At 40.7% G+C, this 13,134-nt stretch overlaps 1 protein-coding gene across 5 annotated transcripts in view; it reads left to right on the forward strand.

Annotated features, from left to right (window-relative positions):
* The window catches only part of baiap2a (BAR/IMD domain containing adaptor protein 2a), a 49,190-nt gene extending 36,111 nt beyond the window's left edge, over nt 1–13,079 (forward strand). Inside the window, exons 7-15 of one of the 5 annotated variants that reach the window (XM_010756871.3) lie at nt 2,214–2,366; nt 4,499–4,741; nt 5,134–5,365; nt 5,931–6,132; nt 6,259–6,327; nt 6,415–6,568; nt 6,820–6,857; nt 10,925–10,967; nt 11,502–13,079. In XM_010756871.3, coding sequence (XP_010755173.2) covers nt 2,214–2,366; nt 4,499–4,741; nt 5,134–5,365; nt 5,931–6,132; nt 6,259–6,327; nt 6,415–6,568; nt 6,820–6,857; nt 10,925–10,952 — 1,119 coding nt within the window. In that variant the 3' untranslated portion in view covers nt 10,953–10,967; nt 11,502–13,079. The other 4 variants (XM_019261108.2, XM_019261109.2, XM_019261110.2 and 1 more) reach the window with 4 other exon arrangements.
* The last annotated feature ends 55 nt before the right edge of the window (nt 13,080–13,134 follow it).

Raw genomic sequence — 13,134 nt, forward strand, 5'->3', positions numbered from 1 at the left:
TGCTGATGATGATGGAACAGAAGAGCAAACCTAAGCAGCTCGTAACTGTGCAGGAAACGAATGCTTTTGAGTCCATGCATAAATAGGAATAAAAAGGAGTATAAACACTTTTGTGTGCTGTGAATATGCCTCACTTTTGGAAGGGTGTGAGTCTCTCCTTTCCTATCTCTGTAAACTGTATTGATGTTCAAGTGCGTAATGTCACATGCCCTGTTTTTTTGGGGTTTTTTTTGCTGCCGTGTTAGGATTTTGTCCTGGATATGTCAGTGCAAGGGGACGCACAGATCAGTTGATGTTTGCAGAGAACTGCATCGACATGCAGCAGGTTTTCATTTTTATTCACAGCCTTTGCAAAACAAGTCATTCCAGCTATGATGTAACTTGAAGTCGCTCATATATAATAGTGGCTGGTGTCTGCTCGGGCTTTTCCCACTGCACTCATTGTCTTGGGTTACTTTGGTGACCTTTTGAAGGCTCGGAGAATTGGTCCATGTAGATTTGACAAGAGGAGAAGGCTCCTCACCTTGTCGAGGCCGTGCTCCGTCCTTTTAACTGAATGGCGTGCCTGTCAAGAGCCAAAGCTAACAACTGAACCGGTTTCAGAGCACTTAGTTTAAGCTTAAGAAGCACGGATAGAACAGAATAAGGTCAAGCTCTTCCTTGATTTGGCTCTGTGGATTTGTTTAATGGTGTTTGTGGATTTCTTCCAATACTAATGCAAAATGCCATTCCCCAAAATGTTTGTGTTCAGTATCGTTTAGCCACCTGAAGTATTCCTCCACACTTTGAATTGCAATGAACTTGCCTTGTGGTTATTGGCAGTGGGGAATAGTGTGCTCTGGTGGTTACTAAATGAAATACATCTGCACCGTGTGGTGGCACCACAGGAACTTGCATTTGGCTGCAGGGAGGAACTCCATAAGTTGGAGTGCAAACTTCATTAATCTTTTCATGAGTTTTTATGGAATTATAAGTGAAACTTTCTAAAAACGTCTCTAATGCTGTGAGAATGCTCATCCTGAGGCAATATTAATCACACCGCTGCAGTAACAACGACAGGAAATCTGATTATTTTTTCTCTCCTGCGGCTGAAATTACACAACTAACAGAATCATCCACAAACTTGAGTACTTGTCTTTATCGTGTCCTGATATGGAAGAGTCATGCCATTTAGTCATGTGTCAACAAAACAAGTTTGACATTTTTGTCATTGGTAATATTCAGAATAAAATGCATTTGGTGATTGCCCATGACAAGCCAGATTTATTCATATACCAAAAGAAACATGTTTGATTGCAGTTATATTTGAGAGACATACCCCATATAACAAACTTCAAAAACCCCAAAACCCCAAAGAATATTTCAGTCTAGGTCAAATCGTTGCATGTAAATATAACACTCTCTTCTGGGTCATTATTTAACAGCAGATGTTACAGTATTAAAGCCATAAAACTGGACATCATTGACCTACTTTGACAGTACAGTATCTAAAACTTTCAGCCGACACACACACACACACACACACACACACTTCTCACCGCTGTTACTGATCATGTTGTTTGTGTCTGCACGTGTTTTCATTTTTAGAGTATTCATGCTAAGACAAACTGCACTGGAACCCCCTCTTTTCCATCGCTGTCTTATACTTACATTAACACACCTGTTATTTGTTATTGTCCAACACATAAAATAGATTAGTCGTTCTTTGTGAGCAGTTCCTCCTCCGCGCTGTGGGATCTTCAGTAATAATTGCCTTGGCTTTGTAGCACTCGGCAGGGAAAATCTGACTAGAGAAAGTTACTGAGCGAGGCTCTCTCCTTTCCCAACTATTACCGCCAAGGTGCACTTAACCTTTAATTGCTCCAGAGGAGCTGTGCTGTGATTGGCAGTATGTGATTGTGCTGTACTGAGCAGCTTCTAAGCGCGAGTGTCTGTAATTGTTTGAATGTAAAGCAGAATATTTAATATTAGCCAGCTACTGTAGCTGCTTTGACACTTTCCATCTCCTTGACCTTCTGTCTATCAGTCTTACCCACTAAATGTGAAAAGTGGCTAAGTCTAATCTCAGATATCTGCACTCACTGCAATAATTAGGCATATAAAACAAACAAACAAAAAAAGTATGATTTTTTTTTGCTGTACAAATCTGTAGGCAAAGTGTCACTGTTCTAAATGATGCCCATGTCTTCTTGTCACTGTGCATTCTCTATTAGTTTGTGGAGACCATCAGCAGTAAGCAGACTGAGCTGGACACCTTCATCGCTGAGGGATACAAGACAGCCCTGTCTGAGGAACGCCGCAGGTATTGCTTCTTGGTGGATCGCCAGTGTGCCGTGGCCAAGAACAGCAGCGCCTACCATGGCAAGGTAAGTCCAAGTGTCATTTCATGACTGTCAACAGACGATGAGACGTGAACACCATACAGTAGGATTAGAATAGATACGGACACATTTGGTGTTTACAGCTGAACTTTGTTGCAGGAAGTCATGGCTAACGTTTTCAAGAAAACATAAAAAAGAAGAAGATATTTAAGTCAAGACTGCTACTTAAAAATCTGAAGTATTTTTTATATATTCATGACTAAAAAAGCAATACTAGCAAACTAAATGAATGTTCAGTAAATAATAATAGTAGTATTAATGATAAGTAATAAGTAAAAAAAAAAGGTATAAATAGGTAATAATAGTAATAGTTTACACATAAACTAATTATTGTGTGGGTGTGATTTGATTAGATTTTGATTGACCGTACTGGCAAACGACACCCACAACTGTCATCATACTGTATAAATGTTGTTAAAATCTAAATGATCATGTTTTTTGTTTTTTTTATTGTTGTTTTTTAAATCACTGAGAAAGGAAAGGAAAAATACATTGCAAAATTACATTGAAAAATACATTGCAACAAGCTGATTGAGAAAATTGGCTTTCAGGTCTAAAGGTTATGCACAGATATGATCCAAATTGGTGTTTCCTTGAAAAATTAGTTCAGTCATCAAATAATTCACCTCAGTAATTAGAAAAGTTGAGTCTAATTTCAGTTCTTTTAATCGTTCAGCTAATCAGAAACATATTCTCTGTCCAACATGTTCAAAAAAGGAAATGTGTAGAGCAGAGCTTGTTCGGTCAATTTATGAAAGTTAACTTATTCCCTTTGTGCTACAGTGTTGAGTATAGCCAGATACTCCCCATTTGTCATCTCTGTTTTATTTGAAACATGCCTGCTGTAGACCATTATCCAACAAAAGTGCATACTAGGAGATATAATTCAAAGTCACATTAGCTTTGACAGCTCATAGAGGCCTCTTCATTTTAAAAATTCATTAAGACTTTAGACAATGCCCTGCTGACAGCTATATCTGAAGCCGTAATCCATCATTGCACATTCGAGCGTCTGTCCACCGTTTTTGTGGAGAGTACTGCCTCTCTTGTTTGCTTCATAACTGGCTTTTATAGAAAAACGCATCCAGATTGATGTAGAGAAAGATGGGTTGAAATCAGATCTCCGTGCAATGAACAGGACAAGCGCTGCAAAACCGTTTATCACCTATATTGTTTACTGTCACTTGAGAATTTTATAAACGCTGCATGTATTTCTTTTCACGTCGCTGTTGACATTTAAAGCAAGGCACGTTTGAATCCAAACACATTCCTGCTATATCATACCATCAAAGGTAATGGAGCCATATCAAACCAGGCTTTAGTCATTTTTTTGTTTTGTTTTTGTGTGTACGTCTGTGTGTGTTTTGTGCCACAAATGCATGCAAGAATTTGATATTCTTGGGTAATGGAGTACATCAGTCTCCTGAGATTAGTGGTGGGTGTGAACTGCCAGCCTGAAGATGTGGCTGGAGGAGGTGTGTGTGTGTGTGTGTGTGTGTGTGTGTGTGTGTTCGTGTGTGTGTGTGTTCGTGTGTGCGTGTGTGTGTGTCGCTTCTTTTTCAACATGGAGTCTAGTCATTAATCAGGATGGGGGTGTGCGTGGGAAGAGTTCACCTTCAGCAAACTGAAGAACCCTCTCCCAGAGGGTTCCTAGAGTGTGTTTGTCTGTGTGCAAAAGCTGTGTGTGTGTGTGTGTCTCTATTAGAGAAAGAGATGGTGAGAGCTGCAAATTAACACATACAAAGAGACAAAACTGTCTGTGTTTTGTTTGTGTGTGTGTGTGCATGCATGTGTACTGTACACGAATGCATTTCTGTCTGTACGTTAAACTAAATTCTATGCTTGTATAAAGAACAGCCGTGTCCACAGGCTGTGAGATGCTGAAGTGGGCAGCTTGGTTGCATGCGATTCTGTCCCACATCCTCACCCACGCAGTACATTATCATAGCTGAGCAAAGGGCAGTGGTCAAGGATGCATAGTGAAGAAAAACCTTTGAGAACTGAATGTTTTTTTTAGAGAATAGGGAGCAAATTGAAGCTTTTATTCTCTGGTCACACTGCCGCTACAATCTTTCTATCTCTTCTCTTCTTCATTTTTTTTTCCTTCCTCCTTCCAGGGTAAAGACCTTCTGACCCAGAAGATTCCAGTGTGGCAACAGGCTTGCTCAGACCCCAACAAACTGCCAGAGAGGGCCATGCTCCTGGCCCAGCAGATGGGCTCTGCCGCCCTCGGGGGTACAAGCCCCCTGCATAGCTCCAAATCCAATCTGGTCATCTCAGACCCTATCCCTGGGGCCCAGCCTCTACCTGTGCCCCCAGAGCTGGCTGTCTTCATGGGCAGTGGTCTAGGACACCCAGCGGTCAGTTTTACTTGTTATTTCTTGTTCGTTTTTTTTCTTTAATTACTTACCTGGAATTAGAATTTCCTTTCACCACGGTGAAGGAGCTACTGCTTCTATATTAATGTCCACCTTTTGGCCCGCCATAAAGAGGCATATCAGGCAAACATCTAGTCTCACTTTCAAGATGGCACTCGATAATGAGCTGTTTAGAATCCACATTTTATGCTGGAAAGCAGCTGACAGACTAGACTGAGATGAACTCTCAGAGACTCCGAAGTTATAATTAATCTTTTCTCAAGATGAATCAATGTGAGTGCAGCAAATGTTAGTCATAACATATCATCACTTGAGCATATTCTAAATATTTTGTGAAATCTATAGTTATTTTCACTATTTTACTTTTATTCCAGAGGCTGATGGGCCCTGATGGTATGTCCATGGTCAACGGGACAACAGGAGTCCATGGGGAGGAATATTGGACGGATGGAGGAACCATGTCCGTGTCCCAAGTCAGGCCTTCATCCCCTCAAACCCAGGCGCAGGGCCAGTCCCAGGCTCAGCCCCAGAGACAGGTCAGCGATGTCTACTCCAACACCCTTCCTGTCCGCAGGCCTGCCCCGGCTAAGAATAAGAACCCAGTGGGTAAGATATCCAAACACCGCTAGAATTTAATGAGCAACAGGAGCATTGCAGCAAGAACATCACAATCAGTATATTTGATTGAGCCTCAAACATATTTCTATCTCTAAGTATGCAGTGTTCACATCACATGAATAGTTGCCATCACAGTAAGGTTTATCACCAACGTTTCTGCTAAATTACAGTGTTGGCCGTTGGGCAGATTGCCATTGCTTTTCAGTGTCACAAAGGACAAGAGACAGCAACACACTTTGCATACTAAGAAGCAGAATTAATGAGAAATCCTGGCATGAGATTGTCCAATCATCTCATCTATTATCCCTTTTTTTTCTGGAGATTATGCCACAGTATCAGTTAGGCAGTGATATATGGATGTTTACAAATGCCGTTCAACAGTGCATTCAAGTAAAAGCTAAATTTGGAACATCTGCCTGGTTGCTGACTGTTCCTAAAAACACATAAATGTTACCTTAGCACTGCATACTCCAGTTATACAGAGCGTTTGTGACTCTGAATTCTTCGTTCATTTTACATCACCGATCATTGTCTCTGTCTGAAACCTCCTTAGGAGAGACACGGACCCTGCCCAGGTCCAGTTCCATGGCAGCAGGCCTGGAAAAGAACGGGCGCGCCCGTGTGCAGGCCATCTTCTCCCACGCTGCGGGTGACAACAGCACCCTGCTTAGCTTCTCTGAGGGAGATGTCATCACCCTGCTAGTGCCTGAAGCACGCGATGGCTGGCACTATGGGGAGAACGAGAAGAATAAGATGTAAGTAATGTATTCATTTATTCTATTCTGCCCGAACCAACACTGTGAGATTGGATAAATATTTCTCTCACAAGCAGGTACAGTGAATGTTGAGTCTGAGTTTAACAAGGTCTTTGCTTTTCTCAGGCGTGGCTGGTTCCCCTTCTCCTACACGCGCGTGCTGCCTGAGAGTGACAGTGAGAAGCTCAAAGTGAAGTATGCAGCATTTGATCATAAACTGTGAGTCAATTTAATGAGCTCGAATGAGCCCAAGTCTGAGGTCTTTTTTTCCTCCTCTCTCAGCCTGCATCATGGGAAAAGTAGCAGCACAGGGAACCTGTTGGAGAATGATGGATCACTGCCTACACCTGACTACGGCCTGACCGCCCGGCTCCTGGCTCAGAGCCTAGCACAGACCCGCCCACGACCCTACAGCATGGCAGGCTTTGGCACACAGGTACAACTTAACATGTGTAGTATCCACGAACAACGCGCAAAACACTTGTTACTCTTGCTCAGTTAATTTGTGGCCCCCATCTGGTTTAGTCTTGGGTTGCATAATTGGATATGAGTAATCCTGCAGTAACAGAAAAGGGGGCTTTTGCTCAATTCCTGCTGCCACCTAGTGTTTGTATGCAAGTACAGCAGGTACTTCAATCTTAGATATGCAAGCACACAAAGTAAGAAATATTACTTTTATCTTTTCAGCCTGCTATTGAGGATTATGACGGCCGCTTTGCCACAAGGTAAGTGCCTTTTCTGCCCTGCCCTCTACGTACTGACTGATATGACTGCTGCTGGCACCTGAATTGTTTAATTTGTATAGTTTTAGAAGTAATCTATCAAGTGAAATGCCATTTATCTGAGGTAATGAGTTACAACGTGCTCTAACACAGACAGCAAGGCAACATGCTTAATGCACGCAGTGTCTCAATTAAATGCTTCATGCACATTTGCAGGTTTAGATGAGAATATTTAGTATACCAAAATAAAAGTATATTAGTATATTTTTGAGTGTGCCGTTGATGTATAGCAATGCACTGGACAAAAGGATGTGGTGGAGCCAGACACAGCTGCAAATCACTGGATAAACGGTAGACAGTGGTGAGATATCTCCGGGATGATCTTGCAAAACAAACGAGGAGAACGATTTGCTTTCATTCTGTGAACTTTAATTGGCTTTTTGATTAATGTCTGTCGGCACGTATTGCATAATTTGTGTTACTACAAGACGTTGAAGTTAGTATACAGTTAACTTGATAAGGAATTATCCGTAGTCTGCAGTTCCACACAGTGTCTGAAACAAAGCACAGTCACCTACATCTGTGTAGTATAGGGAGTTTTTATTTTACTGTTTGCTGTAGATTATTTTTGCTATTTATTTGTCTATAAAATGTCATAATGAAGGGACTTTGATTGTGAAAGTTTCCTAGAGCCATCTTTAAATGGTCTGTTCTGTCTGACCAAGTCAAAAACGCCAAATATATCCAATTTACAAACGTGACACCTGAGAAGCTAGAACCAGAGATTTTTCTGTAGTTTTTTTTCTTTGAGAGGTGATTTTTACAGATAATCAATTATCAAAAATGACGCCATTCATTATTTTCTAATCAATTACTAGACTAATGGCTTCAGAAGTAGTGAGTAGTATAGTTTGGCTTAAGCAATAGATTTGATGTATGCACAGTGTTTCCTTTGAATAAGTTTTTACTGTCTTCTTTGTCCTTTCCTCCTTTGCCCTTGCTTTTTGAATAGCTCGTTAAAGTAATGAATACAGTATAACCGGGGTCAGTGTCTCAGTTTATTGTCAGAGTGCTCTTGGCCCAGGATATTTGCGCCGTAATCCTATCAAGTCCTAGCTGACTCACCAGGGTTGTGTGAGGTTAGGTTTAGGAATTACGCTGAGCCTGTTTCTGTCCAATCAGGGAGTACATCCTTGTGTACATGTATATAAATGTGTGTGTGTGTTTTGTGGGAGAGACAGAGTGCGCGTGTGCGGGAGAAAGAAATGGCCTAGAGGAGTATGTGCAGTCGTACTGGTGTTTGGTGGAGTACGTGTTGTGACAGTAGACATCATGCTGACTTCATCTCAGTCATCACTGCTTGTCAGCCTGGAGCTTTGGGCGCCAGTGTCAAGCTGTTTTACATACTCTTGTCTGCTCTGAATGTGTTTTTTTTCTGTATCAGTATTTTGAGACAACACTGTCCTGCAGGGTGTATTCACCCCAACAGACTAATCTAACACTACATCCCTCCAGCTAAGGAGATGACTTGATTTTCTCATCAACAGTAATTTCTGTGTTTGTTTTTTTGTCGACTTGTCAGTAAAAGAAATCTTCATTAAAACAGCATGATGTGGGCAATAATATCCAACCAGCAAATATATTTTGAATTCAAAGTAAATAAAAAGGTGTTGATGAGGGAATTGGAAGTCCAATCTTCCTGATCACGGCAGGTGTTTTTGGAGTTGTAGTTGTAGGTGGGGCAGCGTAGATTTCCTGACCCCACCTACACTTCTCCTAAACTCTACCATGCCTCCTTGTGCCTGTCTTGTCTTTCTCCATTTCTCTCTGAGTGTGTCCGACCTGGCAAGCTTCCTTCTCTCTTTGTTCCACAGTGACAGTCCTGATGGCAAATTGATTTCGACTGTGTGAGAACAGACATACAGACAGACACAGACAGCTCCGGATAGCACAGGGGCCTCTTCCTCCCCATCTTTCCCCCTCCTCTTAGCCTCCCTCCTGTCCACTTATCTCCACCTCTCCTCCTACTCCTCCTCTGCCTCCACACACACCCCTTCTCCAAGTGGAAGAGGCCAGTTTCATCCCTCCTTTCTGTCCTCTCTTCCTCCCCGGGTCCCTCCTTTCCTCCTTCCGTCCATCCTGGGTGCTGCTGCTGGTGGTGTCGGTGTGGACAGTAGCGGTTGGTGGGTGGAGGATTGCGTTGAGCGAGAGAGCCAGAGCGGGGCCTACCTGCTCGGCATGCAGCGATATGGACTCTGAATAATCTCTGAATCACAGTCCACCATCATGAACTGATCTCTCAAGAGACTGCCTTTGCTACTGCTTGTCTTTCATGCATGTACATGGTTGTGTCATTTTGTCAAACTAAAGGACATGTTCATGTACTGTACAAGTGCCAAAAGACTTCAATGTCATTGTACTAAAGCCACTGGCTGAATGGCCTTTTTAAGCACACGTGGGCCCAGTATTATCGAGTTCCCACCCAACACACACATGCTAAAAAAAAAAAAAAAAAAAAAAAAAAGCTTTGTTCAAAGTAAGGCTGTGCAGCAGATTACTATGTTTCTGTTCTGAGAGATCCCGTAGGTCGCGCTGTGCTTCCTTGTGTCAGTGCTACACTTGATTTTCTGTCCAGAGGGTGTGTGTGTGTGTGTGTGTGTGTGTGTGTGTGTGTGTGTGTGTGTGTGTGTGCGTGGTGTTGTGGGTGTTGTGTCATATTTGCCTTACTTTGCTTTTTTTTTTCTTTCTATTAAACACATACTTATGTGCAATGAAGCAAATCTTCAAAGTGGCTTCAAGAATATACGGTATATATATCTATATATATATAAATATATATATAAATTGTTTCCGTCAGTCCACCAAATTGCACTGTATTATGATCATTGCAAAAACATGTCTTCATATAAATTTGCAATTTCCACCCTCAGCCCCACAGAAGTCTTTTTTTTTTTTTTCTTTTTTTTTGCCATTCGTGGCTGAACATCCTGCGAGAATTGTCGGTTAAAATAAAATGGCTCACTCCAGTATAACCTTCAGTTTGGGGTCTTTGCTCTTCTGTTTGAGTATCCTCAATAACAGCTGTGACTTAGTTTTTAGGTTAAATGACAACCACAGCTTTTGCAGCTCTCAGTGTTATTTATGATTGTATTCCCTGAGTGGCAATGTAGTTTTTTTTTTTTTTTTTTTTTGGTCTTTTCTTTTTAAAAATTATTGTCCTTGTAAAAAAAAATTAAAGAAAATAAAAAAAAAAATCCAGAAACAATGAGAAACTACTGATTAGTTGAAGTGTTTATCTTATGCATGCTGTGGAGGGAAACCAGAAAAAATGTGATACTGAAAATTGACCTTGAATGTATGGTGACTTTTTACAAAGGTATTCTAAATAAAATATATCTCTATATATTAATAAACCGTCTGGTCTGACGAGAAATCTGTTCTGTCAGTGACGATGACGTTTTCAGTTTTGTTGAACACACATTCTTTGTTTCAAAATTACGGCTCTGAACTGATTCCCCCTCCCCAATCATAATATTTTTTTTTTTTTTTCCAAACTTCCACCCTTCAAGCAGCATGCAGTTACATCTTTACCCCTCCCAGAGTAACACCCATAGCCTCTGTGCTGCTCTCTGTGTCACTGTCAGTGTGTGGTGGTGTTGTGTATAGTGTGCGTATTGTGAGTATCTGAACTCTGCCTGCCTGCTTGTATTTCTTTTTTTTTGGTTGTATTTGAAGTGTTTTTTCGGTTTGTGTTTGAATTGTATTTGGGAGATAAACATAACAATGCACACATTTTAGCAGACACAACTTCAGACAGCTGCCTGTTGATTGCATTGCATTTACATCACGAAGTTTAGGGGTTTGAAAAGGAGCAACAGGGTTTACAGCATGTTGAGCATGAAGTCTGTACTTCTGTTTTTCCATCTTTCATTTCAGTTATAGTTCTTTATTATCAACCTACAATATATTCATCTTGCACCAGACTAACCAGCAGTGTTGTTACAAAATGTGACCCATGCATGATTTGAAAGATGAGCCATTCAAACCCAAAGGTTCTCTTTACCTTCCAGTTTGGGTCCAGAATTGTCCCGGTTCTGAGGGAACAGGACCTCCGTAAGTCACCAGCCTCCATCGCCTTCCAGCCAGCCAATCACTTTTCTCCTTCTCTTTCTTACTGCCTGGTTCTCTATGCTGTCATTGGCTGTCTGGCTACAGTAGGATGCTGGAAATCACTGGTCTTTTCTGTCCTTTGGCCTCCATGGATGTGGCAGCATTTGATTCTGTCAGTCCAGCAGGCCTTGGGTTGTAAAAGAATTACTTTGATTTTTGTTTTTTAAAATTTCTTTGTCTGTGTGTGTATCACAAAATCATACAGAGAAGACACTAACCATGCATGCATGCCTATTGCAAGCTGTTTTTTTTCTTCTTTTTTTTCTCCTTTTTTTTTACTAGTTTTCTCACTACATGCTTGCTAAAACTCACAGTAGATACTGCCACTGTTTGCTCAGCATACTGTAAGAAACAAATCTAGGGGAAGGATGATTTCTTTGGGTGTGGTTTCATAGTTGACCATGTATCTCTGTCATTTTTGTCATGTGTTCAACCTAACTGTCGCTGTTCCTTGTCTCACCCCTCCTCTCCCCACAGTGACCGTTCCTTGGAGGTCTACCTCCGGCCCACCTTCATTGATGACCGATCTGCACCCATCTTCTACTAGCAGCCTGCTGTCCCCCTTTTGTCCACTAATGGGCCATTTTTAAAAGGGAGAAAGAAAGAAAATGACGTGTTTGAGTTGTGTGATGTTGTTTTCAAGAGGGCCCAGAGGTGTGACTAGGGGGAGGGGGGGCGGATCACCACCTCAAGGAACATGTTACACTACTAAGAATCTAGTTTCTCTGGAAATTCACTCCGAGAATTTCCGGTTAATCCTCGTGATGTTTTGCTTCCACAAACATTGAATGTCTCAGCTTGAGCGTTCGAGTGCAGGTGTGACAATAGATTTTATTAGTTATTTAGATCCCACCAGTTGTGGATAAGGTATGACTAATAGGTTTTTACTAGTGATGCCGTCACATTATTATTTATCTGCACCTCTACTACGGGATTTCTTTTTTTTTTTTTTTCTTCAGCACTATACACTGTAAATTTCATTTGAGGATTATTTACGTTAATGAGCAGTGAAGGCGCACTCTGCATTAGTTAAGTGAGGCTAGAGGGTAAAAAAGAAGACGGTCAGTAAGATTTTTTTCAGTGCATCACTGTAATATGCACTGGAGACAAAGTGTAGATTGGATACTACTGCCACAGACAGCTAGAACTGAACAGTTGATGAGTAAACTATATTTCTGCTTTTGTTAGGTTATATAGTACTATATATATATTTACTAGTGGTGATACAGTATACCCATATTTTCAATGTGGGAACTGTGCCTTCTACTTTTTTGTAAACATATGCGTCACACAGCATTGACCCAATCACTCTGGTTTGAGGACATATGCATCACAGTTTAACTTGTATTTTTGATATTCCTGAAAATATAAGTTTGTTTTTGTTTTGTTTGCTTTCAATATTGATTCTATATATTATTATTTTTTTCTTTACTTTACTTAGCAAGCTCCAGTACAGTGCAATTGCAATTCCACCAAAATAACACAAGGATATTTTGAATTGCTATTATTTCCTTCTCTTTAAATTTCAGTGATATCTAAACTGCCAGATAGCTGAGAAATGAAATACACTGCATACATAATGGGTCTTTTTTCTTTTTTTAAAATATTAGCTTTGAGGGAGTGGTAGCTAATCAGATAAGGTACAGTATTATCACGGCTTATGATCATTTATTCTCAGTATTATACACTCATCTGGGAGGAGAGCTTGTAGCAGAGGTATTCATCTACTGTATGTGTGGGGATAGTGAAACTGTATGTGATGGAAAAGCAATGTGTATGGTTGTGTGAATGAGCTAAAAAACCTCTAGACTGCAATAAACCAAGTAACATCATGAAAAATTAATTTTCTGTGGATGAGTCACTTTACACTGAGTGATATGATCCGGCTTTTATTACATAGCTTACCTGGGCAGCAAGTTTCAAATGCATTTTTTACTTTTATATAGCTTTCATTGTCCATTTCTCACTTTTGTCCCTGTTTGTATTATATCTGTCCTGTACAGAAAGTGCATATAAATTATCCTGTCCAAAATAAATCTAAATGGGCACAAACTTCATACGTGTTTTCTTTCTTTCTTCTTTTTTTTTCATATGGGTAAATATATCACAG

Source organism: Larimichthys crocea, chromosome XII (assembly GCF_000972845.2).
Source record: "Larimichthys crocea isolate SSNF chromosome XII, L_crocea_2.0, whole genome shotgun sequence".
Lineage (NCBI taxonomy): Eukaryota > Metazoa > Chordata > Actinopteri > Sciaenidae > Larimichthys > Larimichthys crocea.